Below are 27,554 nucleotides of genomic sequence, written 5' to 3' on the forward strand. Positions count from 1 at the left end.
AATTTTGACATTCTTAATGACATTCACTCTTATAAAATTATTGCCTGTACCTCAAACCATCATATTCATCTGAGACAAAAACCCAACTCACATAATTACCAAAACAATGTATAATTACCCCCCAATGTATTAAATAACACATAATTACCCCCCCCCCCCCCCCTCCCCTCCCTCAATTAATTATACCTTCATCGCAAAGTGGCCAAATATTCTGTACAGCACCTTTAGTAATGGGTAAAATACTCTTTAGAGTAGAGGCATGTATGGGGTTGAGGGTAATTCCTGAGAAGCTGTCTCATAAACACACATCAATGAAAATGATTAAATCCACACATTTTTAGCATACATGCTGTACATACATCCACAGAGCAGTGGAAGTTAAAAAAGGGGTTTTAATCCTAATCCAAAATCTCTTTTTTTAAAACTATTTTACATACGATTGAAGATGCTGGGAAAAATTTGCAGTTTTTCTCTGTTGTAAATATAAGGCATGCGGACTTGTGCACTGTTCGCAGCATTCACATTGCCTTTATTGGAAGATGGTATTCCAATAAATGTGGAAACATCGTAATTTTTTTCCCAAACAGTGCCCAGCTGTTGCTCTCTTTTCAGTCACTGTGTCTTAGGCACCACCAAGATCTCATCTCCATCTCGTATACTGTAGGAATGAAGTGCTCGAGCTCCATATTTCATCTCCTGAGGCTCTAACGCGTAGCCAAGCTGCCGGTCGATATAGTACACACGTATCTTGTTTGGAGGTAGCTGGACCACGGCTCTCAACTGCTTCTTTAGGTCTCCCACTGTCTGATCCAATCTGAGCGCTAGGGGCTCTGTCTGGTCCCTGAAATGCACCTCTACTTGGACATGGCAGAGAGGGCGCAAATCCACTTCCGCAAGTGGGGCTAGGCGGCCATAGCGTGCTACCAAAGTGTGGTACCTGAAAAGAGTGGACAGCAGTGAGGAAAGAACCATGTGAGTTTAGCCCATGCTATTTTTGCTGCTACACCCAGTGAACCATTTATGTTAAAACAAAATGCTGAGTGGATTTTAGTTAAAAAGACAGAAAGACTGTGAAGAAAACAAACATAGAGAAAATATACAATAGCTCTGTTCTAAAACCTAGTGAATTGCCTACATAGAAAGCATTTTGAACCATCATAGGCATACTCACAGAGACTATTATTCCAGACAGTAGGCAGCAACATTTTGCTTACTTTTAAAAATAAATTGTTTTGGCCAAACTGTAAGTACTACTTTTACTACTACTAATGATAATGTTGATTAAAAATGTGCAGTGTTGTTGGGTCCTCAGGACCAGGGTTAAGAATGACTGCTGTTTACCTTTTTCCTGAGTAAACGACGAGCGCCGCCATGATGGATTCTAACCTCCGTGAGAATGCCGTTTACATTTACATTTATCTGACGCTTTTATCCAAAGCAACTTACAATTGCTATAGATGTCAGAGGTTGTACGCCTCTGGAGCAACTAGGGGTTACGTGTCTCCGAACCCGGGTCTCTCACACCAAAGGCATGTGTCTTATCCATTGCGCCATCACCACCCCCATAGCTTGCAACGCATTCTCATCCTAGGGCGTCATATTTGACATATTTTGACATTTCGTCTACATCCAACGCACATGGCACCCTTTAGCGTCAATATGAGACGCAGATAGATATGGGCTAAAGGGTGCCATGTGCGTTGGATGTAGACGAAATGTCAAAAGCGTCAGTATATGACGCCTTGGGATGAGAACGGGCTGTATCTTGCTATCTTGTTCCAGTCACCATAGGAACTTATTGTTAAAACGGGGTGAAAAGAGCGTCTGAATTAATTAAACATAAGCACAGTGTTATGCTGCGCTGTTGTTGGCTACCACAACTGCAATAAACAATAGAAATTTCTTAAGTATGCAAATCTGAAAAGAACGTCCATATGGCGCCATATGCCATGCATTTTATGCCAAAGACTGACAAGAGAATCTACGCACTCATTAAACTTTGATGGGTATGTCACTAACAAAAAACAGCCATTGTGACACTGTAAAGGGATGGCACTATGGAGCCATGTGCTGTTTTTAAACCATTTTCATAGGTTTAATGTTGAGTTGGCTGAGACTTCCATGTTCAGGAAAGAGGTGGATAGAGTGCTGCAGGACCGAGTTAGCTTAGTAATATGAAAACACTATTGGAATCAATTGTGGGGTCAAGTTTATTACTTTTACATTAGAACACAATGTGTGTGAGATGCTGCCTATGTAGATTGTTCCAATTTTTAATTCAGTTCAAAGTGAGGTTTGTTGCTTTAGAAGGCAGCTGCAAGGCCCTGGACTTGCAAGTCTACTCACAAGGTTTTGGAACAGAGCTATTGGGCTACAAAAGCCCAGGTTAAGCTAACTTGTACTTGATAAATACTTGCAAAACCTGGTATGTTGACATGTGGTTTTCATCAAAAATGTCAATCACACTTAAATGTTTAAGAAAGACAACTCCTACAAACCAATTTACAGGCGAAATTAATATCAATGCACCAAAAAAGTGACCATAGAGTTGTGTGTTTGTGAGAAGACATGGTTGTGTATTTGTATACCTGTTTGTGTGCTTGTACAGCACACTGAGTTTTTAAACTCTGAGAAAGTTCTCACCACCACCCCTTTTTGCCCTCCCTTCTTTCCCATCTTGCTGAAGGATTGTGGGAAAGATAAGAGGAGATCGGCAGGGACAATTAAATAAAATCTCCACAAAAAAGTCTTTTAGCTTTAGAGGGCTACAGTAACCGACACAGCCAATCAAAGTAATTTCCCCTGCCTGTCCAGAAAAGTCTCCCCACAAAGCAGAGCCTGAGCCTGGGTAGGTGCCTGTGGCTCCCTGCCTTCACCATGGGAATACTGCCCCCTCTATACAAAGTGCCACTCTGTCTGAGAGAAAGAACAGTCTCACTCAAGGGTCTCATTTAGTGTGGCTAAGCTCCTTAAATGAAGGCGAATGGGTGTTCGCTGTGATAACATAGCTGCCTTGGATTCCTCAAACAGTGCTTAGATCAGTCTCGAAGATGGGATCGGACAGTCGCCACCATGCAGTGTTCATAGTAGAGCCATACAGTGAGTCTACTGTAGATACTGCATTTGTTGATGGCCTCAAAAACAACATGATCTGTTTTCAGGTAGATAACATGCACAATCACCATTAGCTAAATATTTAGATATTTACAACTTAACTTCACAAATATCTCCTGGGACCCAAGGAAATTCATCCGTCATTTACTTGTCAGCAATTTGGCTTTTTATCTAAAGCAACTTCAGTACATTACAGTGGCAGTCACCCTGGATGAACCTGGGGTAAGTGACTCTTTGAAAGGCACAGCAGAGAGACAGAATCTTAGGCTTTGTTCACACCCCAAACAACTGTAATCTGTGTTATCCAGTCTTTAGGACTGACAGTCATTTTGCATCAGTTGAAATCTGTTTTTTCGTCTCTGATCTGTTTTTTAGACAGTGTAGGCAATAACTAGAATATCTACATGGGTTGCTCTAGTAATGATGTAAGTGGTTGCATGAGACCAAGAGCATTGTTTTCTTTTCCAACTGAAAGTTACACAAGATAAAATAAGAGACAACAAAACAAGAGTCTTTTTTTTTTTTTTTTTTTTTTTTTACCTATTCACTATACAGCATATTTTTACACAGTTCACTACAGGGTCCATGATAAGATTTTTATGAATGAAACCCAGTCATTTGGCCTCAGTGAGCCCCGGACAATTTTGCCAGTTGTCCCTCCCGACAACAGCTCTGATTTATTATGAAAATGAATTGAAATGAATTTGGATATACCTGTGTATACACTACTGCACATTGTGTATGATGTTACATACATGTTGTGTCCTGAGTGATGATAAAAAGTACTTGAAATTCGATCTGATCACTGAAATGCATTTAAGTCTAATTTTGTTCATGTCAAAAAAGAAATGTTTTGAGTTGAATATGCCAAGCATTATTAACCCAGGTCCTTCACCTCGAGCTATCACAATCTCAATGTAGACACCACAATACCCTTAAATTCATTAAAACATAGATGGGGATTTGTTCCCTTAAATGGGAACAAGACTTGTCTATGTTTTCTATGAATCATTCTATCATGACATATTTAGCATCAACATCTACCATGATGGATGCTAAAGAGCCTGGTTACTCCATCCACTTATCTTCTTAAATTTCTCATTGTCTGTAAAGAGTGATGCACTTAGATTTTCCCTATACATTTGCCTTCTTACATCCTTGTAAGACAACAAGGTCCCAGGCTATGGTTACTCCAAGACGGTAAGACCAATATCCCCTTTCATTTCCTTCACACTCTCCTCCTCACATCCCCCACTCTGCTATCATTCCTGTGTTTCCAATTACTCTAGGGAGGATCAACGTGCCCATTGCCATGGCTCAGGTTTTAGTTACTCAAAGGCTGTTGAATGTATAGGACTCCTTCACCTATTTCACCCTCTTACCTATATAGCCTACACTATGTAAATAGTGTACCTCACAGTTGCCTAATGGAGGGTGACTAGGACCAGTTTGTTTGGCAGCCTTGGTACAACTAAACTAAAGCTAAAGTATTTAACACTTTAACAGTGCAAATAGCTATTCTCGTGCCTATAAAATAGTTTCTATAAAATAATACACTAAATAATGCATATAAGCCTCATCTAGGAAATAGATGTGAGCAATCAAGCAGTGAAGGGTTTGAATTACACTAGTCAGCACTCAAATCTCAAAATCTTTTCAGCTTTATAAAGATAACAGTCTCATGCCTACTTATGCCTAAAGTTTATGTCTAAGCAACCGTAAATGCGACTAAGGTTACTGAAATCACTTTGAAAGTCTCTCAAATGGTTCTATCCATTACTTTATGCTACCACAGTTTGAGTCTCATAAATTAGGCTGAATGGGTCTTTGCATTGGTTACGTCTCATGCATTCAAAGAGGGCCCAGTCTAAAGGTGTGTTTGAGGTCAGAGAGGCATAATTTCTTTCTGTCCATTTCTTTCACTATTTCTCAGATCTTTACCCTCTTTCAGAGTTTTATCACAGAGTCGGTAACATAGCCTAAGCTCTGATCTGCACCTGAGGGGTGGGGGCAAGAGCAGGCTGGGTTCAAAAAGGGGGCAACCTTAACCCATATCTAGAGTTTGCCATCTAATTCTGCACCTGCCCTTTCACCCTCTAGTGCCAACTCTCATCTCAACCTCATCCCTCTGGGAAAATGGTTTTCCCTCCAAAGAAACAGACAGAAAGGGCCAGAGAAAAAGAAATAGAGAGGATGTGGATGGTGTGAGGAGGTCAGAAATTAGGGTCAGTGTACCTTGGTTTTAATTTACAAAGGAGTTGGAAAGAAAGTCTCTGAATAAGTGGTCTCGTGGGCACAAGAAGAAACAAATTGAAAAAATGACTTGTAAAGGAATAGTTCACTTTTTCATTAAAGATTTCTTATGTCTTTTGAAACACTTATGATTTTCTTTCTTCTTTCGAACAATAAATATACAGGTGAAACTCGAAAAATGTGAATATCATGGAAAAGTTAATTTATTTCAGTAATTCAACTTAAAAGGTGAAACTAATATATTATATAGATTCATTACATGCAAAGTGAGATATTTCTTACAGCTTGTGAAAACCCCAAATTCAAAATTAGAACATTGTGAAAAGTTTTCATAAGCTGTAAGACATAATCATCAAAATTATAACAAAAAAAGGCTTGAAATATCTCACTTTGCATGTAATGAGTCTATATAATACACTCACCTAAAGGATTATTAGGAACACATACTAATACTGTGTTTGACCCCCTTTCACCTTCAGAACTGCCTTAATTCTATGTGGCATTGATTCAACAAGGTGCTGAAAGCATTCTTTAGAAATGTTGGCCCATATTGATAGGATAGCATCTTGCAGTTGATGGAGATTTGTGGGATGCACATCCAGGGCACGAAGCTCCCGTTCCACCACATCCCAAAGATGCTCTATTGGGTTGAGATCTGGTGACTGTGGGGGTTATTTTAGTACAGTGAACTCATTGTCATGTTCAAGAAACCAATATGAAATGATTCGAGCTTTGTGACATGGTGCATTATCCTGCTGGAAGTAGCCATCAGAGGATGGGTACATGGTGGCCATAAAGGGAAGGACATGGTCAGAAACAATGCTCAGGTAGACCGTGGCATTTAAACGATGCCCATTTGGCACTAAGGGGTCTAAAGTGTGCTAAGAAAACATCCCCCACACCATTACACCACCACCAGCAGCCTGCACAGTGGTAACAAGGCATGATGGATCCATGTTCTCATTCTGTTTACGCCAAATTCTGACTCTACCATTTGAATGTCTCAACAGAAATCGAGACTCATCAGACCAGGCAACATTTTTCCAGTCTTCAACTTTCCAATTTTGGTGAGCTCTTGCAAATTGTAGCCTCTTTTTCCTATTTGTAGTGGAGATGAGTGGTACCCGGTGGGGTCTTCTGCTGTTGTAGCCCATCCGCCTCAAGGTTGTGCGTGTTGTGGCTTCACAAATGCTTTTCTGCATACCTCGGTTGTAACGATTGGTTATTTCAGTCAAAGTTGCTCTTCTATCAGCTTGAATCAGTCGGCCCATTCTCCTCTGACCTCTAGCATCAACAAGGCATTTTCGGCCACAGGACTGCCGCATACTGGATGTTTTTCCCTTTTCACACCATTCTTTGTAAACCCTAGAAATGGTTGTGCGTGAAAATCCCAGTAACTGAGCAGATTGCGAAATACTCAGACCGGCCCGTCTGGCACCAACAACCATGCCACGCTCAAAATTGCTTAAATCACCTTTCTTTCCCATTCTGACATTCAGTTTGGAGTTCAGGAGATTGTCTTGACCAGGACCACACCCCTAAATGCATTGAAGCAACTGCCATGTGATTGGTTGATTAGATAATTGCATAAATGAGAAATTGAACAGGTGTTCCTAATAATCCTTTAGGTGAGTGTATATTAGTTATATATTCACCTTTTAAGTTGAATTACTGAAATAAATGAACTTTTGCACGATATTCTAATTTTTCGAGTTTCACCTGTACCCTTACAAAAACCCCACATGAATTTCACATGTGGAAAACGTCACTACATGATTGACATGTAATCACTTAGATTTCATATGGGAAATGTTCCAAAACCACGTTTCCCATGTGCACACAGTACTTAATGCTACGGAAATTCTTTGAAAAATTTGAAATAGCTCACTCCCAGAACTCAGATATTGCTGGTATTCAACAATTGAAAAAGGGGGCTCATTCTCTTTTAGAGTACACATTGTACACTTACTGAAGATGCTGAAAGTTAGGTTGGGATTTTTTGGGGATTTTTTATCATGAGCACATTTCATAAGCACGTTTAAGAGAGGGTTATTTTCAAAGGTTGCAAAGAAACGAATTTTACTATCTGATTGTTACGGTTCTGTTAGTTTGGACTTTTTTTGTGTTTCACCACCCTCTTCCTCAGTTAGTCGTTTGTTGTCTTGGTTGCTCATTATGTTCAGCAATTATCTCCCTCATTATCACGTGTACTTAAGTTCTGTTTGTGTTTTATTCTTCGGTCTCGTCTGTGAATACGTATGGTTGCGCTGTTTATGCCTTGTTCTATGGTTGCCTTGTGGATTATCTATTAAAGTCTTTACTTTGACATTCATCTTCATCATCGTGTGCCTATCTACAACCACCAGCTGTGACACTGATACTAGACATTATAAAAGGACATTATTTCTGAGAAAGGCCGCTTCCACATCTCCAGTTTCCCGACCTTCTATAGCTAGAGTAGGGATGTTGCGATTACCTGATTTCACGATTAACCGTTATTAAAATGGTCACTATTTGAAAAAATGTCTGTTTTCAAGGGCATTCCAGGACTTAAAAAAAAAAAAAAAATCTAATTCAAGTACTTTAAGCACCTTGAATGAACCCTATGAAAATGGGTTTTCAAACTGGGATCAACTACTTGCGTGTGTCGTGTCCTCTGCGTGGATGCTCTGTGAGACTGTTAGCTGAGTTCACTATATGTGATTGTTTAGGTAAGGTGGGGCACGTGCATAGCATGAGCTTTCAGCACATGTGAAACTCTCAAAATGAAAACATAGTGAAATAACTCTATCTCCCTAAACTGTATCCACCAAAGAAGCAAATTAAATAAACTATTTGGGAGCATTTTAGCAATCTAAAAATGATTCAGGAGTGGTTGAAGACGGGTATACAATATGCAAAACATGCAGATGAAAAAAATGTTTCAGCAAATGCGACAAACCCATCTAATCTGTTACAGCAACTAAAGGATCACCACTGTTCAGAGATTCACGCCCAGATAAAGGTAATAATTTTATAAACGTTGTAAATATTATTTACCTTATTTGTAGCACGCCTCCTGTCCACTAATAAGGTCTCAGCTTTCAAATTCTGTATTTTTTTATCACAAAATTCAAATAATAAAGCCATTTTGAAGCTCTTTAATGGGGCAAAACGGAAAACATGTGAACCGATCATCTCTCCTGCTTTACTACTAGTTATAGCTCGAAATAAACATCAGAAGGTATGTGAAAGATGCAACGCTTTTCACCTCAGGGAAGCCACCCAGTGTCCGTAAACATGGTACTTCCCTAGGGAAATTAACTCTAGAGAGGAGCTTTTTATTAAATATACGTATTCTATTATTTATTCATTCTATTTTTACATAAAGTCCCACTCCGATCATATTTTGAGCTATTTTTAAACATTCCCAGTGGTCTTTAAAGGCACACCGCGGAACTTTTGGCCACTACTGGCGCTCGACCTGTAACTTTCACGTCTAGCGTCCCTAGAGGCCACAAGCTCTGCAGCACTGTCGAAAAAGTCAACCGGTCAGCCCATAGACAGTGGGTCAGCCTCCCGTGTCTTTAGATTGTGTGTGCTTGCAGTGTTTGAGGCGGGCAGCCTTGCCGCGCTCGATTCCCTTATAGCAGTCTGCTGAGAGAGAGCGAGCGGGGCGAGCCCCGTGGGGCTTAACATTAGTGCTAACATGTCTGTGAGTGAATGTGGGCGCGGGACGGCGGGCACATTTACTGCACTAAAAACACCGTCGGCCTGAGCTGACTGTAACTTATGTGTGTTGGTTTCGTTTTACAGAAACCGTGGGACATGTTGTGTGTAGTGTTTGTGGGCACTGAGTCGTGGGCACGTTCGCTACATTTAATGTACATTTGACATGAGTCGACTTTATTTGTGCGAGCCCTGCACTGTGGCGGGCTGTGTTTGTGTGTAGAAATGAACAATGGGCTGTGGGCATTTTATTACACTCATAACACCATCGGCTGTGGCCGGAATACCAGAAAATACTACACTACTTATATGATTTATCTGGGTCACCTTGGAAACGGCATTTGTGTGCAGGCAAGCGTCAGCATCGGTCGGGCACCCCTCCTCCTCCTGAAGCTCACGCCAGCGAGCGAACGCTGGACCAATGGTGATCCTCGTCTTGGCTTTTCATTTGTCACTATGCCTTTTTCTTTTTTTTAGTGTCCTCTGACAAAACCTTTGCCTTCTTCCTTGTAGCTGTTGGTTCGGCCATGACGAAAACATACAGACGGCAATCAAACGCGAGTTGAGCACTCACGTCAGAATCTGAGGAAGTTGTGGGTGGTGGGGGAAGTGACGTATGCCGTAAAGCGGTTGAATTTTGTAGTTCTTTTTGTGCTCGGGTTCCTACCCGAAACCCGAAGTTACATAGTGCTAGGAAAAGCGATACAGACACCTTCAGGCTTCGGCAGACGTGTCATTCAACCTATTGTAAGTCGATGTACCATCTCAATGGGTTTTGGTAATATATTATAAAGGTTGAAAAGTTCCACAGTGTGCCTTTAAATTATAATTATGCCATTTTTAGCCAAAATCACAAAACCTGTGCCGTTTTCTGGGACTTCGCTTCAGCAGAGCGGCAGTAGCTCATTAGCAATTCGCCTCTGCGTTGTGGGCAGAGCCGTTGGCACAAAGACGACCCTCCCCCTGCCCGTTGCTGAGAGCTCTGTCTCTCCCGCTAGCTTACATCCCCAATACCGGTGGGGCAACAGTATTATATACACGTTAATTATTATTATCCGAAGTTAATCAAAGTTATCACCGATCATTATTTCACTCCAAGACGTCGCGTGTGGAGACGCCCAGTGGAGTTACTACGTCACAACTCGATTTTAGCCCGCATTTTAGCGTCTGCTACTGATTCACAGCCATTTGAATGTAGAAATACTCAGAAATACAACTTTGAGCTGATTTTTCTCAAGATATGTCCTCTAACATCAGAAAAATGCCACAAGAACATGTTAACACCTAGAAAAACATTATTTTCATCGGAGTGGGTCTTTAAACGGATAGTTCACCCAAAAATTTTGTCATCACTTACTCACCCTCAAGTTGTTCAAAACCTGTATGAGTTTCTCTCTTCTGTTGAACATAAAAGAAGATATTGTAAAGAATGTTGGTAATCAAACAGTTGACGGTAGCCATTGACTTCCATAGTAGGGAAAAAAAAATACTATGGAAGTAAATGACTACTGTCAACTGTCTGGTTACCAACATTCTTTAAAATATCTTCTTTTGTGTTCAACAGACAATTATAAAACAAGTATTTGTTTTCAACTTGTTTTCAGTTAGAAGTAGCAATGTAGATCTTAACTGCATATCCTAACAAATGCTGCAATAAAATTATATTTTTGTGGGTGTTTTTATTGTTGTATAAAGGGTAAATTTGCAATAATTGTAGAAATCGTGATCTTTTATCAGGCAATAATCGCACAGTCAAAAATTCATTGTGACATCCCTAAGCTAGAGCGGGAAGTTCTGTGTCATAACTGTTTAGACACTAGGTCTCAGAGCCATTCCAGAACAAAGGAAACAGCGTCTCCATCGCTCAATGGAAAAATAGGAGAGACTGAGTCAGGGACGTCATTCCATCCCCTTTCGAAAAAATCCTCCAGCTAATTCAATCCCCTCTAAAGCAAATGAAAAGAGGCAGGAGAGAAGACCAGGGAGGGAGAGAGGGGGATGTAAGGAGGGGAAGAACGAATAAAGCTGCCACCTTGTGTATCGATTTTCTGATTGGAGTATTCCAGTACAAAGACGTCTTTGAGGAGGGAGAGAGTGGACACATTGTGTCCCAAAGGTTAGAATCCCCTGCTGGAAGCTGGGGCTTGCCGTAGTCACTGAAAAAGTCCTCCGTACACTCTCTCAGGTTAAGTGGAATGGGGTGTGCAAAAGAACGTGGGTGATCCATTTTCCATGTCTTTGACCTGCAAAGACCCTCCAAAATATTCCCTGAAAGTCCCCCCAAAAAAACTGAATCAATGAGGAAAGGGAGGAAGCAGTAAGACATAAGGGATGGGATAGTTAAATGTCACCTGGATAACTGGAGGCACCAAACTAAAGAAAAAGAAGTGGCAGGAAAACAGGTTTGAAAATAGTGGATGGCCACCATGATACTTAAGACATGGCCAGAGAGAGAGAGAGAGAGAGAGAGAGAAAGAGAGAGAGAGAGAGAGAGGGAGGCTATTTATGCTAAGCCGGAAAGAGGTGGCTGCTCTCTCCCATTGTTAAGATTTTATTACATTGAAGCAAAAAAAAAAAAGAAAGAAAAAAAGGTTTTGTAAACTAAAGCCACTTTAACTACTTTTACCACTTTCAATTGAATAAGCAATACTGATAAATAGAAAACTGCAAGGACTAAACTAACCTTGAGGAACGACTGTAAGAGAACCAAAATTACGGAAAAAACACTTATTCAGCTCATTATTTAGAATTTAATACTGGTGACAGTATCTTTGATGACATATGCAGGATCTCTTTCTTACTGTTTACAATCGACTGCAAGCTCGCATTCAGCTGATCTGCCTCCACCCAACATTACATTTTTTTCTCAATAATCTGTTTTACTAGGATGTACTTTACGACACAAAAGTTAAGCTACTTCTGTTTCATCGAGACTTTACACCCTTGTAAAATTTTCCATTTCTGTAGGACCCTCTGTTTCTATATAGACCTATTGGGTCTCATTCATGAAACACGAGCAGAACGAATTTTTGTGTAAATCGTGTGTAAAGTTAGCCTGGATGCCAGCCCGAACCCCGCCCACAACATTTTTTGGTCGGGAAGTTCGGTCTGGACTCGCTCCATTGAGGAGTAATTATGATCGGTTCAGAATTAGTCGGGCCAATCAAATTGCCAGGGCGGGCTTTATACGATGATGGACAGATGATCTGCAGTTACGTAATCATCACGTTATCAACGAGCGCTTGGGTTGAACTGGTTTCCCTCAAAGATGACTGCAGCTGGAGAATTGAGATTATAGATTCCGCTATTGCGTCTGTTGTAAAAGAAATCGGCAGCGCATTAATTTTAAAAGACGAACAGAGAACTGCAATCAAGGCATTTGTCGATCGGAAAGATGTGTTTGCCGTCCTTCGTACGGGATTCGGCAAAAGTTTATTTTATCAGCTGGCTCCGATGGTCGCTAAGAAGATGGGACGCAATGAAAACCCTGTGGTCGTTGTGGTTTCTCCTTTGGTCGCACTCATGGAGGACCAAGTAAAAGAAACAACACTCATTATTTTACTACTTCTTCCAGCGTGCGTGTAGTTGAGTTCTGTTGACAATTTGCGTAGCTCATAAAAAAAAAACTTACTGCGTTGCTCTGATTGGTTGTAGGTCTATCCAATTGAGTGCAGAGTTTTTTTTCTTCCCTGGTTCGGTTAAGACACGCCTCATAATCAAAGCCCTATGGAGCAGGATCAGACTCACATTCTGACTAGAATATGAGTATGACGAAGTCAGGCTAGTGTAAAGTGGTTCTGGCGTAAATTTTCGGATTATTTAAAATGTTCGTATTTTCCAAATGTTCCTACTTCCAAATCTACACCTGCTCCCAGCCACGCGTAAATACTGAGTTTAACATCCGAACGTTTTGCTCATTAATAACTAAGGCTGCATTTTAATTCACCTTAATCGGGTAGGCTACATATTTACACAGCATTTTGAAAAAATATTATATATAGTAATATTATATATAGGATTTTCTTTTTACTTCTGGGGCTGTTTGATTAACAGATGAAACTCTATTAACTGCATCTGTAATATGCTGCCAAGCTTCCTTTTTTTTTAGGACCTGATACGCCACTATGTAGCCTACACTTGAAAATAAAATGTGGTGTTTTGAATGAACTTCTGATAATAAAACTTCGATTTCTGCATCTGAGAAATTTTTCTTTTTCATTTGCTTTTGAGAAGACACGTTGAAATCCTTCGTTTGGTGTCATAATATGATGCCCATATATAGTTGTCAGTCGGATTTAATGGGCGGGATTTATGGTAATTGAGAATGAGCGTGCACGCGCGTCCTATTTACGACTGCTTGGAATTCATTAACACACACACACATTTTACTATCACATCTGACGTTTACGAAGTATTTGTGAATCAGGAGATGAGTTTTCGGGAAGGTCTCTTTACGCGCAAATCACTCTCATATTTACTTGTATATTTACGAATGTTTCATGAATGAGACCAATTTTGTGGATATTCAAAAATTAAAAGGTACTGATTTGGGAATGTCTACAACTGCAGAGAGTAGTCACAAAATAAACATTTCCCCCATCAACAAATTAAACTGTGGGAAAATGGATAACATGAGTCACAGATAAGACTTGGGTTTGCAGTTATGAAGGAATAAAACTAAGCTATTTATTTAGGTTTGTTTTATAGACTGGTTCAATTATATATATTTCCATGGCACAGGCACCAGTCATTTTCTAGAATCTACTGTATATAGTTATTTAAAGAGAAAGAGATTGAAAGAGTTTAAGTATATTGAGTGTGGTGGTGTTGTAAAGGGTGTGTGTGGGGTTACCTCTGTGGTAACTCATCCTCAGGGCAGTCCTGGTGGTAGCGGATGAAAAAGCGTTCTGCATCCTCTCTTTCTCCATCAGTGACAACACTGCCGTTCAATACAGTCACATTAGGCAACCTTACAAAACACAGCAGAAGGACAAGTGTGTGTGTGTGTGAGGGAGTGTATGAATGCATGGACATTTATAATTCCATATTGGTGGCCACATTTTTGTAATCATATCTAACAATTATAAACAATTGCAAAAGTGGCTACTTTTGTGTACGTTTACTCACTGTGCTACCATAAGACAACGTCTCTCCTGATCGGTGTAGGGCTGCAGTAAAGGAATACCCATCACTCTGACCTCTTGAAGCTTTGGTAAGAAATTCAGTTTTTCGATGTCCTCCCAGCGACTTAGACCTAAAATAACACAAAAACTACATATTAGCTAATAATCTATAGGGTTAGTTCACCACATTTTTTTTTTATTCAATTACTCACCCGCATGTCATTCCAAACAGAAAAACCTTTTGTTCATCCTCGAAAAACAAATTAATTTCTGCCCCTCCATTGACACTCCACACAACTTTGATAGTTCAAATCACATCAAGCAAGCACATTTGAGCTTCCCTTTATCATATTAGATGTGCTGTAATAAATTATGCTGGAATTAAATCGTGTTCGATTTACTGTATATGGATAATGTGTGCATTGTTTTTATTAAGTTTTTGAAGCATCATAGTTTTAGTAGAATGGACTTTCAATTGACGGAAAGGGACAGAAATCTCATGTTTCATTAAAAATATTATTTGTGTTTTGAAGATGAACAAATATCTTATCGTTTGGAATGACATTAGGGACATGAGTAATTGATGACTGAATTTTCATTTTTGGGTGAACTAACCCTTTAATAGTCAAGTCAAGTCACCTTTATTTATATAGCGCTTTTTACAATACAGATTGTTTCAAAGCAGCTTTACAGTGATTAAAGCAACAAAGATTGTTTTGGCTGTACATAAGTAAAGTCATTGACCAGTAAGTTCAACGTTGAGATATACTACATGATTATTTAGGAGAGGTACTTAAAAATATTTACACAGAAAGCTGATGACCTGCAGTGGAGGAAAAGATTTTCAATGAATTACAACTTTTTGGTCTGTTCCTCATACAGATATATTGCTTTATTTCAGAAGACCTGGAATACAGTGCACAATTCATGTGAACCCCTATTTTTTGGCTGTACTTTAATTTTTTTTTTTATTAATTTCATCATTAACTTTAATTTTACTGGTACTCTTTCTTTTCTTTTCCTTTCTTCCCATAAATTCTTTTAAATCCTATATTTATATAATTCCTTAAATAAGGAAAATGATCCCGCACCCAGCCTTACAGACTTTCTGATTTTCTGTCTACAGAGATGGTGTTTATGCACCTGAGTTGTGTAGGTTTATGCTGCGCAGGTTGGGGAAGAGTCTATGTAGGGAGTCCTCAGGCTCGTGGATAGACGAGAGAGAGTTGTTTGCCAGGATAAGAGACACCAGGCCCGGATATATGAGGCCCAGCTTACGCACCTCCACCCATTGCTGCAGCTGGTTATCTGTGATATGCAGCAGGCGCAGGGATGGGTACGATATAGATGACACACTCACACTCTCATACTCGTTCAGACACAGAAACAACTCCTCCAGCCTACATCATACAATCACAAGAAAAACACAAGATTTAGTGCATGACAAAATGATGGGTGTATACTTCCTGCAACTAGTGCGATACGGCAGCCGCACAATGCTAAAAATAATCTCTGTGAAGTTACTCTCTGTCTTAGAAAAAAAAAGAAGAAAAAGTGCATTTAAACACAAAAAAATTGAGTTTGGTATAATCTTATATTTCTTGGGGAAAATATTTTAACAAAATTGCTTAATACTTGGTATAGTGTTTAAAAACATTTTGATTAAAATCAAGTTCATGCTTTTAAGAGCACTTCAAAACATCAGGCACTGGCTAAACATCTACTATATGTTGCTTGCAAAAAATATAATTACATACGGCTACTTTAAAATGTCTGTCAATTGCAATTTATTATGGCCCCAAGAATTATGTAGTTAAGTAATGTACCAGCAGTGGCTTACAAGGCCTTGCTAACCAGCTAAACCACCACTGGTGTGAGTTTAGGGTGGTACAACATGTTTGTCCTAACAATGAATGCTTTGAAAAAAAAAAAAAAAACTTTAGCAAAAACACAGACATGTAAGAAAAAGCTATAATTTGCCAGGTGCAGCAGCACATGCAAGTTCAGACTAAGGCCACTGAAATGTTAAAAACACACACACACACACACACTTACTCTGGGGTCTCTCGTGTAAGTGTGTGCACCATGTCCCAGGTGACATACGTGTTATTGAGCACAAGGCGGCGAAGGCCTGAGAATGCTTCAGCAGTTCCAGGCTCCAGACTCGACCCTCTCAATGGATTCATACTCAGATTGAGAAAGTCTAGATTAGGGATGTTAAACAGGATCTTGCTTATCTACATAAAAGAGAGAAAAGAATGAATAACTGACCGAACCCAACCAGTTTGTCTTGTTGAGCATGTGTCAGGTAGCAGACCTCTATTTCATTATACTGTTAAATGTTACAGTCTCACCTGTGCATAAAATACACTTGTCAAAGTAAAGGTGCGGTAACATTAGCCAAATATGGCCAGCAAAAAAGTGCACTATCAATAATGTAGTGATATACAGCACTGCTCAGATAGAAGTCACTTTCAAAGCAAGCAGTGATACTATTCTGTTGGTCAACGTGGTGAATTTGTCTAAACAAAACCTGAACCCGATGCTAAATCTGTGAGGGGAAAAGTTAAAAAAATCGTATTCAAAATTCCTGAATGTGCGGATTTCTATTGAAATGACTGGATTTTATTGGTTTAATGTTTATTTTCAATGGTAAATGTGACCGACTATCAGCCAACTATCAGACTAGTGAAATCAGGTAATACTTTAGAATATGGTTCTATATGTTAACATGATTTAATGCAACTTTTACAGCATTTATTAATCTTGGTCAATGTTCATTTCTACATAAACTAATACATTTTTAAAATGTACATGTTGATGTTCCTTGTTACTTCATGATACCTTGTGCATTAGGTAATGTTAATGAATTCAATATTATTGAATCTCACAGTAAGTGTTACCTATATCTTATTGTGACATCGAATGGGAACATTATTTGTGCTATATAAACAAATGTAAATACACCAGAGACACAAACACCTTTTTCTCACCTCTCCCCAGTCTTTAAAATGGTTGTGGGAGAGGTCTAGCTCAACCACGTGAGCACAGAAAGTGGCCACCTCCTCTTCATCTCCGGCCTCTGTAATTCCACAACCATCCAGAACTAGGATGCTGGGCAGATTTAGACGATCTAATAGACATACACACACACACACACATGCACACACGCACACACACACACACACACGCACACGCACACACACACAGATATAAATGGAATTTTAAATACCAGTTTAATGTAATTATATGATTAAACTCATTAAAATTTTAAGATACAAACATTTTATATTTATTAAAACATTATTTATTTACAGGGTTAACTTCATATATTTGGAATAACCTTTAGTTTTTGGCCCTAGAATACATAATGTGCCCTTCAACAGTTCTACCAACTTAGCAAAACAGTGTTAAATGGCAACAACAAGTGTATCAGGATCCAGATCATATCTAACACACCTTCTTTAACTAGGAGGCTCAGCATTTCACCTAAAGCCAAAAATAAAACTGACCTTTGACAGGTGAACCCTGGGGACTTGACCGGATCACCACTCCAGCTCCTGGCCCACGGCAGTATGGGAAGTTTTCTGGGCTGTACTTCTCACTGATCACCTGCACTAAAGTGCGTCCTTCCATCTCCTCTGTCTCCATCTCACCTCTCCTCCCACTCTCACACCTTCAGCTGAGCAAACATAGAGTAGCATGTATGTGTATCATTCAATTGATTGTAGCATCAGTTCCAGTAAAACAAACATGTTTTTATCAGTTTTGTGGATGAGTGGACAAGCATGTCTTTGAATGACATGATTTGCTAACATTAGAATAGGGTTGTTTGGAATTTTCAACCAGGGCAAAGGTTAGTACAAGTTTAAAAGAGCTGACATTTGGGTCAATGACAGTGTCAGTCCACGATTAAAAAAAAGGAAAAATCTAGTTGCCAAAACACATGTGCCAAGTTCCATTTGTACTTCATGTATTTGTACACTTTGTATTCATGTTGGTTTTATATGGTTTTGATTTTTTTAAATACCATTTACAAGAAAAGTTTCAATTTAATGACTTATATCAAGTGGTGTAAAAAGCAAGGAAAGAAAACCTTGAAAACCTTCCCTTATACATTGAATACACATGAGTGTACACATCTTAAGCAATATATCATTTTTAATATATAGCCTATATTTGAAGGTAATTTTTTATAAATATGAATTATTATTCAATAAATAGCATTACGTTTTTGGGGAGTCTTTTCTAAGATCTATACCACATGACCAGATGATTAATTTTGCGGATAAAAACCCCCCCAAAAAACGTGAAAACATTTAGTTAAAATATGCAAATAAAATATTATATATATATATATATATATATGCAAAGCTACACACATTTGAATATATTTTTTTAACTAATTGAGCATCACAAAAAATTTGCATCATTGATTCTTTTTTCACTTGAATCGATGTTCAAATGATCAAAACACTAATACTCCACACTAAAAACCAATTGATTTCTATATTACAAAACAATGTTACAAGGTTAAAGCCAAAAGAGTGAACCCGGTTGACTCACATTTGATCTGGAGGTCAAATAGGAGCACATTGATGGTGGGCCTCGCCTCCTGTCTGGTTTTGATATAGTCCCCCGATTGCTATGGACATACAGCATCTAGGAATGGACCTCTTAACCTACGGCCTCGTGGGTCAGGGCGGGGGGTTGTCCCACAGCCCCTGACTCAAAAATAGCAAAAAGAATAGACAGTAACGGACAAATGAGATGATGCACATGTGTCACATGGAAAGCTTGTGGTCACAGAACAATCATTCCTCTATCCCTTTATGATGTCTAAAAGAGGTAACACAAGCACGGGTATGGAAAGGTCTGCCCTTGAAATCAGATCCAATATGCTTTGTCCGACTCCCATATGCTGCTGTTTTATACAAAAGCACAATTGGAAAACTCCAGTGGTGCAAACGGATGTAGCGCTCTGGACATACGTGCAAGCTTCTTTTGTATTGACAGAAGAAACTTTAGGAATAAAGAGATCTTAATTGCTGAAATATTGGCTTGCTGAGTAACTCTGTCTGTAGGTATCTTTCCATGAGCAGAGGAGTGATCTAAATCTAATCCTCAGAAATGAAACCGGCACAGACAGATATCTGTCACAACATCCTGTGAAGTCCATTCAAAGTACATCTCACAACTTCACTTCAAAGCAAGATTCACCTTGCTCCAAAATGTTGTCTGAACAGACCAGACAAAGTTTTTTTTTATATAGTAAAATGATTTTTTAATAGTCTAATAGTAAAGGACTGCATTACAATTAGACTCCAAAATATTTTGTGTATGTGTCTGATAAGCAATATAAAGAACCAGTTTGTAATTTCGGTTTAACTTCAGTTTTTGGACACAATCAAAAGGGTTACATTTTACAACAAGGTCTCATTATTTAACGCTAGAGCTAGTTAATGCATTAACTAACATTCACTAATAATAAAGCAATACATTTGTTATAGTATTTATTCATCTTTGTTAACGCTAATAACGTTAATAAAAAATACAACTGTTCTGTTCATTGTTAGTTCATGTTAGCTCAGGTTCATTAAATAATATTGAGAGATACAGTTTTAGATTTTTAATAATGTATTACAAATAGTGCTGTCAATCGATTAAAAAAACACACTTATTAATTGCATATTTTTCCTGTAATTAATCGCAATTAAAAACATTGGAGTTTTTAATATTTTTATACTGTAATAATTTCACAGTTACACCCAAAATTAATGTAGAAACAACTTAAAGACAGTATATTTTAATTATTTGTTATAATGGCATCTTTGTATGAATGAAGGCCAGTATCACTGATAATACTGATGTCTCTATGAAATTGATTTAAAAAAAATTATGATAGATATTCAACAATACAGTTGTCTTATCAACATTACAGTTGAATGATTATGTTCAGTTCATGAAATTATCTTGGTTTCCCACCACTCATCAGTTACCATGGACACAAACACTAATCATCACAGCTGTTCTTTATTTTGTCATCATCACCATGTATTTAGGTTCCTCGTGCACTCTTCAGTTGTCCGGTATTGTTCGTGTGTGATGTTTGCACGCTGTCTCACTATTCAGTTCTGAGCTATGAAAATAATCCTGGTTGTTATTCCTTGGATATCCGTGACAACAGTATAATTGAAAGCTATATCAATTTCACATTTATTAGGCTTTAAAAACCAACTTTAATTTAAGTGAACTGATATCACATTATAATAAATGTCATATTTAACTGTGGCACTGCATGAATAATAAATTAAGTATAGATTAATCCTTAATAAAGCTACAATTTTCTCTGTTACCTTTGTTCTTTGATTAACAAAATGACAGGCATCACAGAAACTGGTTTATTAGGCTGCTGTGACTTTAATATCTGCCACGCTGTTTAATTTAATTTAATTTAAACTCTTTCATTTAATTTAAGACATTAACTCATTTAAGACTGCTCGACAACACGGGCATTTTGGCATAATTCTGCGTGTTATTGTTCGTTCAAGCATGAAAGAGAACTCGATTCTGGCGCGTGTCTTTCTGTGTGTCATGTGTATGTCACAGACAGGACATTAACAAACAGCGCATTCTATTTTGTCTTGTCGCGCTTGAATGGTTTAAAAGCATTTGCATGAATAAGAGCGTGTATAATGATCATATAATGTAATGCTAGCTCAAGGATGGCAGAAAAATATTTTTAACACATTAAACTGAAAAAAATTATGGGTTAACGCTCTAATTTTGAATAAGTAAATGTCAAAACATGTACATAAAATAAAGTTAACAAATACTTATATAAGTATTTTTCATTATTAGTCCATGGTAGATTGAACCTTATCTTGCTGCTCAGACTGATTGGTGTATGTATGTCATAAACTGAACGGTCAGCGCAGCGCCACTTCAAGTCGAACAAACCTTTTTATTTCATGGTGAGTTTAACAGCTATAATGTGAAATACCTGATCACCATATCAAATGGACTATTATATCAACTCCCAGTGGATCACTTTTTTTTGTTGAATAGCACTTGTGTCTACCCATGCTCCTTAGCCATGACTATATTCACAAATAACAATATTTAATAAGCAGCTATATTTGTAATGCCTAGCCGCTATTTCCAGCCATGCAAGTGTTGCTCTACTCAAACAAGGCAAAACACAAAATTGTTAAAATAACGTTTCAAAAACATTTTAATTTAGGAATAAAATCTGACAAACAAATAGGTATTTGGCTATTTAAAATGAAAGGTGGAACCTCCTTTCCTACAACCACCATTCTTAGTGGATCGAACTTGTTGGTCCAGCACATCCCAAAGATGCTCAATTTGATTGAGATCTGGGGAATTTGGAGGCCAGGCCAACACCTTGAACTCTTCTTCATGTTTCTCAAACCATTCCTGAACAATGTGTGCAGTGTGGCAGGGTGCAATTATCCTGCTGAAAGAGGCCACTTCCACCAGGGAACACCATTGTCCTGAAGGGAAGTACCTGGACGGCAAAAATGTTTAGGTAGGGAGCACGTGTCAAATTTATGTCCACATGGATTTCCCAGCAGAACATTGCCCAGAGCATCACACTCCCTCCACTGGCTTGTTGTTGTCCCACTGTGCATCCTGGTGCCAACACTTCCCCATATAAATGGCGCAGGTAAAAGAGACTCATCGGAAGTGGTGACCTTCTTCCACTGCTCGAAGATCCAGTTCTGACGGTCGCGTGTCCGTTGTAGATGCTTTCGACGGTGGACAGGGGTCATCATAGGCACTCTGATTGGCCTGCGGCTACGCAGCCCCATACGCAGCAGAGTGCGATGCACTGTGTGTTTGTGAAACATCTCCCATAACCATCATTCAAATTTTGTGTGACTTGTGCCACAGTAGACCTTCTATAGGCGCCACAGTAGACCTTCTATAGAGTCGGAACAGACGGGAAAGCCTTCATTGCCCTCTTGCATCGATGAGCCTTGGGTGCCCAACACCCTGTTGACGGTTTGTGGTTTGTCACTCCTCGGACCACTGTTGACCGGGAGCAACACACAAGCCTAGCTGTTTCAGAGAGACTGGCCCTGTCCCAAATGGCACACTTTATATGCACTTTTGGTCTTGTGGACTTTGTGTCCGTTAAGTCCATGAGACCCTAGGGTGTCCCATTTGTCATTTTAGGTTTCAGAAGGGTGTTCGCGAGCGCCCCCTATATATATGCACCTTCGATGCACACTTTTGCCGAGCCCGCACTGATGCAAGCTCCACAGCAGACTTCTATCCGATAGTCAAAGTTTTTGTTGTTGTTTTTTTCACCATTTTTCAAGGTTTTCTGTTAGAACGGTGTCGTGTTAGCGGCCCATTAGTTAATAACTAATGATCTTTGCAACGGAAGTGAATCAATCAAAATTAACTTTAGCTGGACAATAACTTTATTCTAGAGCTGCTGTAAAGCCAAAACAATCTCTGTTACTTTAATTTCCTATTATAACTGTAAAGCTGCTTTGAAACAATCTATATTGTTAAAAGCGCTATATAAATGAAGGTGACTTGACTTGACTTTTTCTTCCTATTGTGACGTATATCCAAATGGCTTCTGGAATGAGAAAAATGTAAGGAGGGATTTGATTTGAAAACAAGAATTGTCCGAAATAATTAGAAATAATGCAATCAGATGGCTTCAACTTAAACACATTCCATTGATTAACAACCTGATTAACAAACCGACTGTTGCTCTAAGAAAAAGGGTTTGATTATAGGGCTTGATTTTAAACGCTCAGTATGTAAGTTTTGCCGCTTATTCAAAACAATAACAAAGAAGTAGCTTGATGATGCCGTGAATAAATGTGTGAAATCATGGGAGTTGTCATCTTCCCCTCCGCAGCCAATGGAAAGCAATCTGATGGGATTCAGCCAGTAATCATGTTCATAGGTGAGCTAATGTATTAAAGTTTTATTAACGTTACTGTGTGGTATGAAGAGTTGACCCGAGGTGTTTTACGTTGCTGTTTTTATTAAGCTTGTATGCCTCAGTCAGCTGCTGCAGCTCCTTTCGATTTGTTGTTTGTTTATTTTACGATTAAAGTCACATTTAACGTTCGCCTTCTTCTTCCCTGTACTTTGTTACAGTTATGTTTGATCACTAAAACTCACAATATTTTATTTCATTCTAATGAAACAGCCGCAAGCGTTTGTGAGAATTACTACTCATTACTACTCATACAGGTCACTTTATCTAATGAAGTAAATTGTGGGGTAACACAGTGCTGTTTTACTTGATCAAAACAATCGTACTAAATAATGTGTTTTTAAAGTTATGTTAACATTACTCTGTGCGGCTGGTATGAGACACTTATTGCACATTGCAGTAAGATTGATATTAGAACATCATATTAGAATATCAACTGCTCCCCGGGCGCCACAGTAAATGGCTGCCCACAGCTCCAGGTGAGTGTGTCCATGGTTTGCAGTGTGTGTGTGTTCACTACTCACTTATATCTATCCTAATGTGTGTGCATTAACTTGGATGGGTTAAATTATTTATTTTTATTTAAGCCTTTAAATTCCCATAGGAACATAGGCCATCAACCAAACTCTTCCATCCTCTCCGGTCTTGGGCCCTCCTCTCCAGATGTTGCCACGTCAGCCCTTCTTTCTTCATCTCCTGTTCTGTGGTTCTTCTCCAGGTGATTCTCGGTCTGCCTCTCTTCCTCCTGCCCTGTGGGTTCCACGTCAGTGCCTGTTTAATGATTGATTTCTTTCTCCTGAGTGTGTGCCCTATCCACTTCCATTTCCTCCTCCGTATTTGCATTTCTATTGGGTCTTGTTTGGTGAGTTCCCACATATTGGCGTTAGAGATGATGTTGGGCCAGTATATTCCTAGGAGGCGTCTGAGGCACCGGTTGGTGAAGTTTTTTGCCTTCCAAATATTGTTTAGCATGTTGAATGTTGTCCTTGCTTTTCCAATCCTGGCTTGGACATCGTCCTCCGTGCCACCTTCCCTTGAAATTATGCTACCGAGGTATGTGAAGCTACTTACATCCTCTAGTGCAGTTTGATCCATGTTTATGGGTGTGTTGTTCTTGCTGTTGATACGCAATACTTTAGTTTTTGATGAGTTTATTTTGAGACCAAGCAGAGCAGCTGTTTCCTCCAGTTTTCCAGATTTTTCCTGCATCTGTTGGTGTGTGTGAGCCAGTAGTGCCAGATCATCAGCGAAATCGAGATCCTCTAGCTGCTTGCTCAAGCTCCACTGTATGCCGGTTCGTGTGTTGTTGGTTGTTTCTTTCATCACCCAGTCTATGCAAAGGAGGAAAAGAAAGGGTGAGAGCAGGCACCCTTGCCTCACACCAGTCAGGACCTAAAATGCCTCCGATATACATCCTTCATGGAGGACTTGACATCTCGCCCCTTGGTAAGTGCTCCTTATGATGTTAATGATCTTTGTTGGGATCCCATAATGAGCCATCAGTTTCCACAGCCTTTCCCTATCCACACTGTCAAAGGCTTTTTCAAAATCTATGAAATTCACATAGACAGGCGAATTCCATTCGATGGATTGTTCAATAATGATCCTGAGGGTGGCAATTTGGTCTCCACAGGATCTGTTGTTCCTGAAGCCAGCCTGGTTTTCCCTCAGTTTCTCATCGACCCCCTTCTGGAGCCTCTTGAGCAGGATATGGTTGAGCACCTTCATAGGTGTTGAATGGGTTAAATGCAGAGGACAAATTCTGTTTATGGGTTGCCATCCTTGGCCTTTCACATCATAAAAGCTAGATGACTTGTGTTGCTAAATGGCATGCAAATAATTTTTATAATGTATTGTATGGTGGAGAAAATGCTATATTACCGTTACTACGAATAAAGCTTGATCTGATTATGCTAGCCACTTGAAAAAATTGTGTTGTCTCTGAGGCATGGTACAAACATGTTACTCACAGTAAATCAAGAAAACAAGGGATTCAAACAATAAGACTAACACTGTTTAGTTTTCTGTCGATAAAGATATCCAAACAGTTGCTCACCTGTCTAATAAAACACATAACATATTAAAGCGTATTTGGTGTTTCCATGGTTTCTAAAATCGAGGGTAACATAATTATGTATCATTGACAGGGAATTCAAAGACAGGTCGTTACACTGGTTAAAATCGCTGATTTCTCTGGATTTTAACATTCTTATAAACATTTTGGATAATGTAAGGTACACAAGTCAATCAAATAAATAATATTGTTATAGTGGTTTTTGTTTATTTTATCCAAAAAATCGTACATATTGTGCCTTTAACACACCTCCTCAAACTATTTTTTTTCTTCTGTAGATTAACTTTCACTGATTAATTGCATGCGCTAACAAAGTCAATAGGGTCAGTGTTGATTTATGTACGAAGATAAGTTGCTTTAACATTATCACTAACGTTAGACCTAATACTTAAGAAACAATCACAGATAGAAAAGTGTGAATATCAAAAACCTTAATCTAACCGATTAGTGTTATTGGTACACATGTTATAACTATATATATCTCCCAAAACAACAGTTATTTCACAAAAAAATGTTTCATGATAACATTTTTGAAAGCTGTTAACTTGACTATACTTGTTCTAAAATAAGCCTCAGCAGGTCAGGAGTCATCCGTTTATTTGAATGCATTGCAAACAGCTGCGCATTGCACATTGACTAGGGCTAGTTGTTGAATTTCAAATGCACGGCTGCCATGACAACGCGTTTGTTTTGGATTAGCGCTGTTCGACCAGATTCTGCAGCTTTGCAATATAAACTTCTTTAGAATTTACACTAGCTTTTGTTTTGGAGTGTTTAGAGTTTTAGTATTTTTTTTTTTTAAATAACGCACAATACATGTCCTTTTAAACTGACTATGACTTCACGATAAGCTAAATATAGAGTAACTTAATGTGTAACATTAGGCATCCACAGAGGTGACAACAGCGAGACAAGAGAGGTGGAATCTATCTATCTATCTATCTATCTATCTATCTATCTATCTATCTATCTATCTATCTATCTATCTATCTATCTATCTATCTATCTACTGTTGTTTATCACAAAAACAACATTAGGCTGCACCGAAATGTAGTTTAGCGTTTTCGCTTATAATGTGAACAACGAAATTAAAAGGCAAATGTCGTGCGCTTACCAGAGGATTGAATATTTACCATGCTGGATGTTTGAAAAATAAAATAAAAGTACGTTATATAAATACAATGCCTTAATTTATAATACATCGCCCCTCTCGGCATCCACAGGCACAATAAATAAAATTCGAAATACATGTTTGACATTTTACGTGAGTGGTTTGATACGCTTACCAATGACAAAGGTTCAGCAAATCGCTCTGCTTGTTTTTGTTGTTGATCCGTTGACAGTGTTTTGAACACGAAGCTCTACCGTAGTTACTTCCTATTGGCGAAACAGTGTTGTTTTGCAACCTGATGCTCCAGTACAGAGGGTGGCAGCATTACACCACAGACATGAACAAATTAAAGATTTTGTTTATTACGGTTAGATATGAGGTGTTTGTTTATAAAAGCATGTTTTACTTTTTTACTACGAGACATTGGAAAACTTAATGTAGTCTAAAAAATTATTAACCCTTTGTCTATGGCATGAATTTTTATTTTTACACCCTATTCCCTGATAATATACCGTGTCCATCATAAAAAGTTGGTATATTCCAACATCATACACAAATATTGGTTTGTTGCCTCAGGGTATATTCTAAACCAATAAATATTACATTCACAAATTTTGGTGGTCAAAAGGGAAGTCTTATAAATAAGTACATGGGTGTAAAAAAAAATCTACTCTGAATAATAAATAAATTTTTATATTAAATTATTTTGATTTTTAAAATTAGTTTTGTGTCTAAATTTTGTTTTATTGACTTTTATTTTTTGTTTTACCAATAGCTAGTTTGTATATCTGTTTCTTAGTCTCCTTTCTGTTTCTTTTGCCTTTTATATTTTAAGAATACAAAACAACTCTCTAAAATTAATTTCTGTCTGAAAAAGTAGACATACATATGAGCTACAATAAAAGAATTTGTCAAAACTATCAAACTAAAATTATTAAATGGTTAATAGTTAGATTGATATTTTATACTATAATTATGAATAAATTGTGTTGTTTGCCTTTATATTTTTACAATTATTATGTAGTGAGTGGGGGGAATAAGATTTGAAAACTAATTGCTAGAGTTTTATCAACAGAGTGCTTCTTTTTATTTTAATAGATGCATGCATATGTGTATTACTACTAGCTTGTATTGCTGGTTGCTATTTTATTTGTAGTGTGACACTGTCACACATGACACATG

At 38.5% G+C, this 27,554-nt stretch overlaps 1 protein-coding gene across 3 annotated transcripts; it reads right to left on the reverse strand.

Moving 5' to 3' along the window:
* Window positions 1–396: 396 nt before the first annotated feature.
* Window positions 397–26,564, reverse strand: tbcelb (tubulin folding cofactor E-like b). Of its 3 annotated transcripts, XM_056236393.1 has the most exons (9): window positions 26,548–26,564; window positions 18,765–18,926; window positions 17,711–17,880; window positions 17,192–17,331; window positions 16,254–16,435; window positions 15,342–15,598; window positions 14,203–14,329; window positions 13,928–14,044; window positions 397–937 (listed from the first exon to the last, which is right to left on the reverse strand). In XM_056236393.1, the coding sequence occupies exons 3-9, from the start codon at window positions 17,847–17,849 to the stop codon at window positions 613–615; spliced, it is 1,287 nt and encodes a 428-aa protein (XP_056092368.1). In that variant the 5' UTR covers window positions 17,850–17,880; window positions 18,765–18,926; window positions 26,548–26,564; the 3' UTR covers window positions 397–612. The 3 variants fall into 3 exon arrangements, with proteins under 3 accessions (XP_056092368.1, XP_056092353.1, XP_056092361.1); XM_056236378.1 differs by lacking the exon at window positions 26,548–26,564 and having other exon boundaries at window positions 18,765–19,431; XM_056236386.1 differs by lacking the exon at window positions 26,548–26,564 and having other exon boundaries at window positions 17,711–17,856; window positions 18,761–19,431.
* Window positions 26,565–27,554: the final 990 nt, after the last annotated feature.

Source organism: Rhinichthys klamathensis, unplaced genomic scaffold (genome assembly GCF_029890125.1).
Source record: "Rhinichthys klamathensis goyatoka isolate OS25496 unplaced genomic scaffold, OSU_Roscu_1.1 h1tg000019l_1, whole genome shotgun sequence".
Lineage (NCBI taxonomy): Eukaryota > Metazoa > Chordata > Actinopteri > Cypriniformes > Leuciscidae > Rhinichthys > Rhinichthys klamathensis.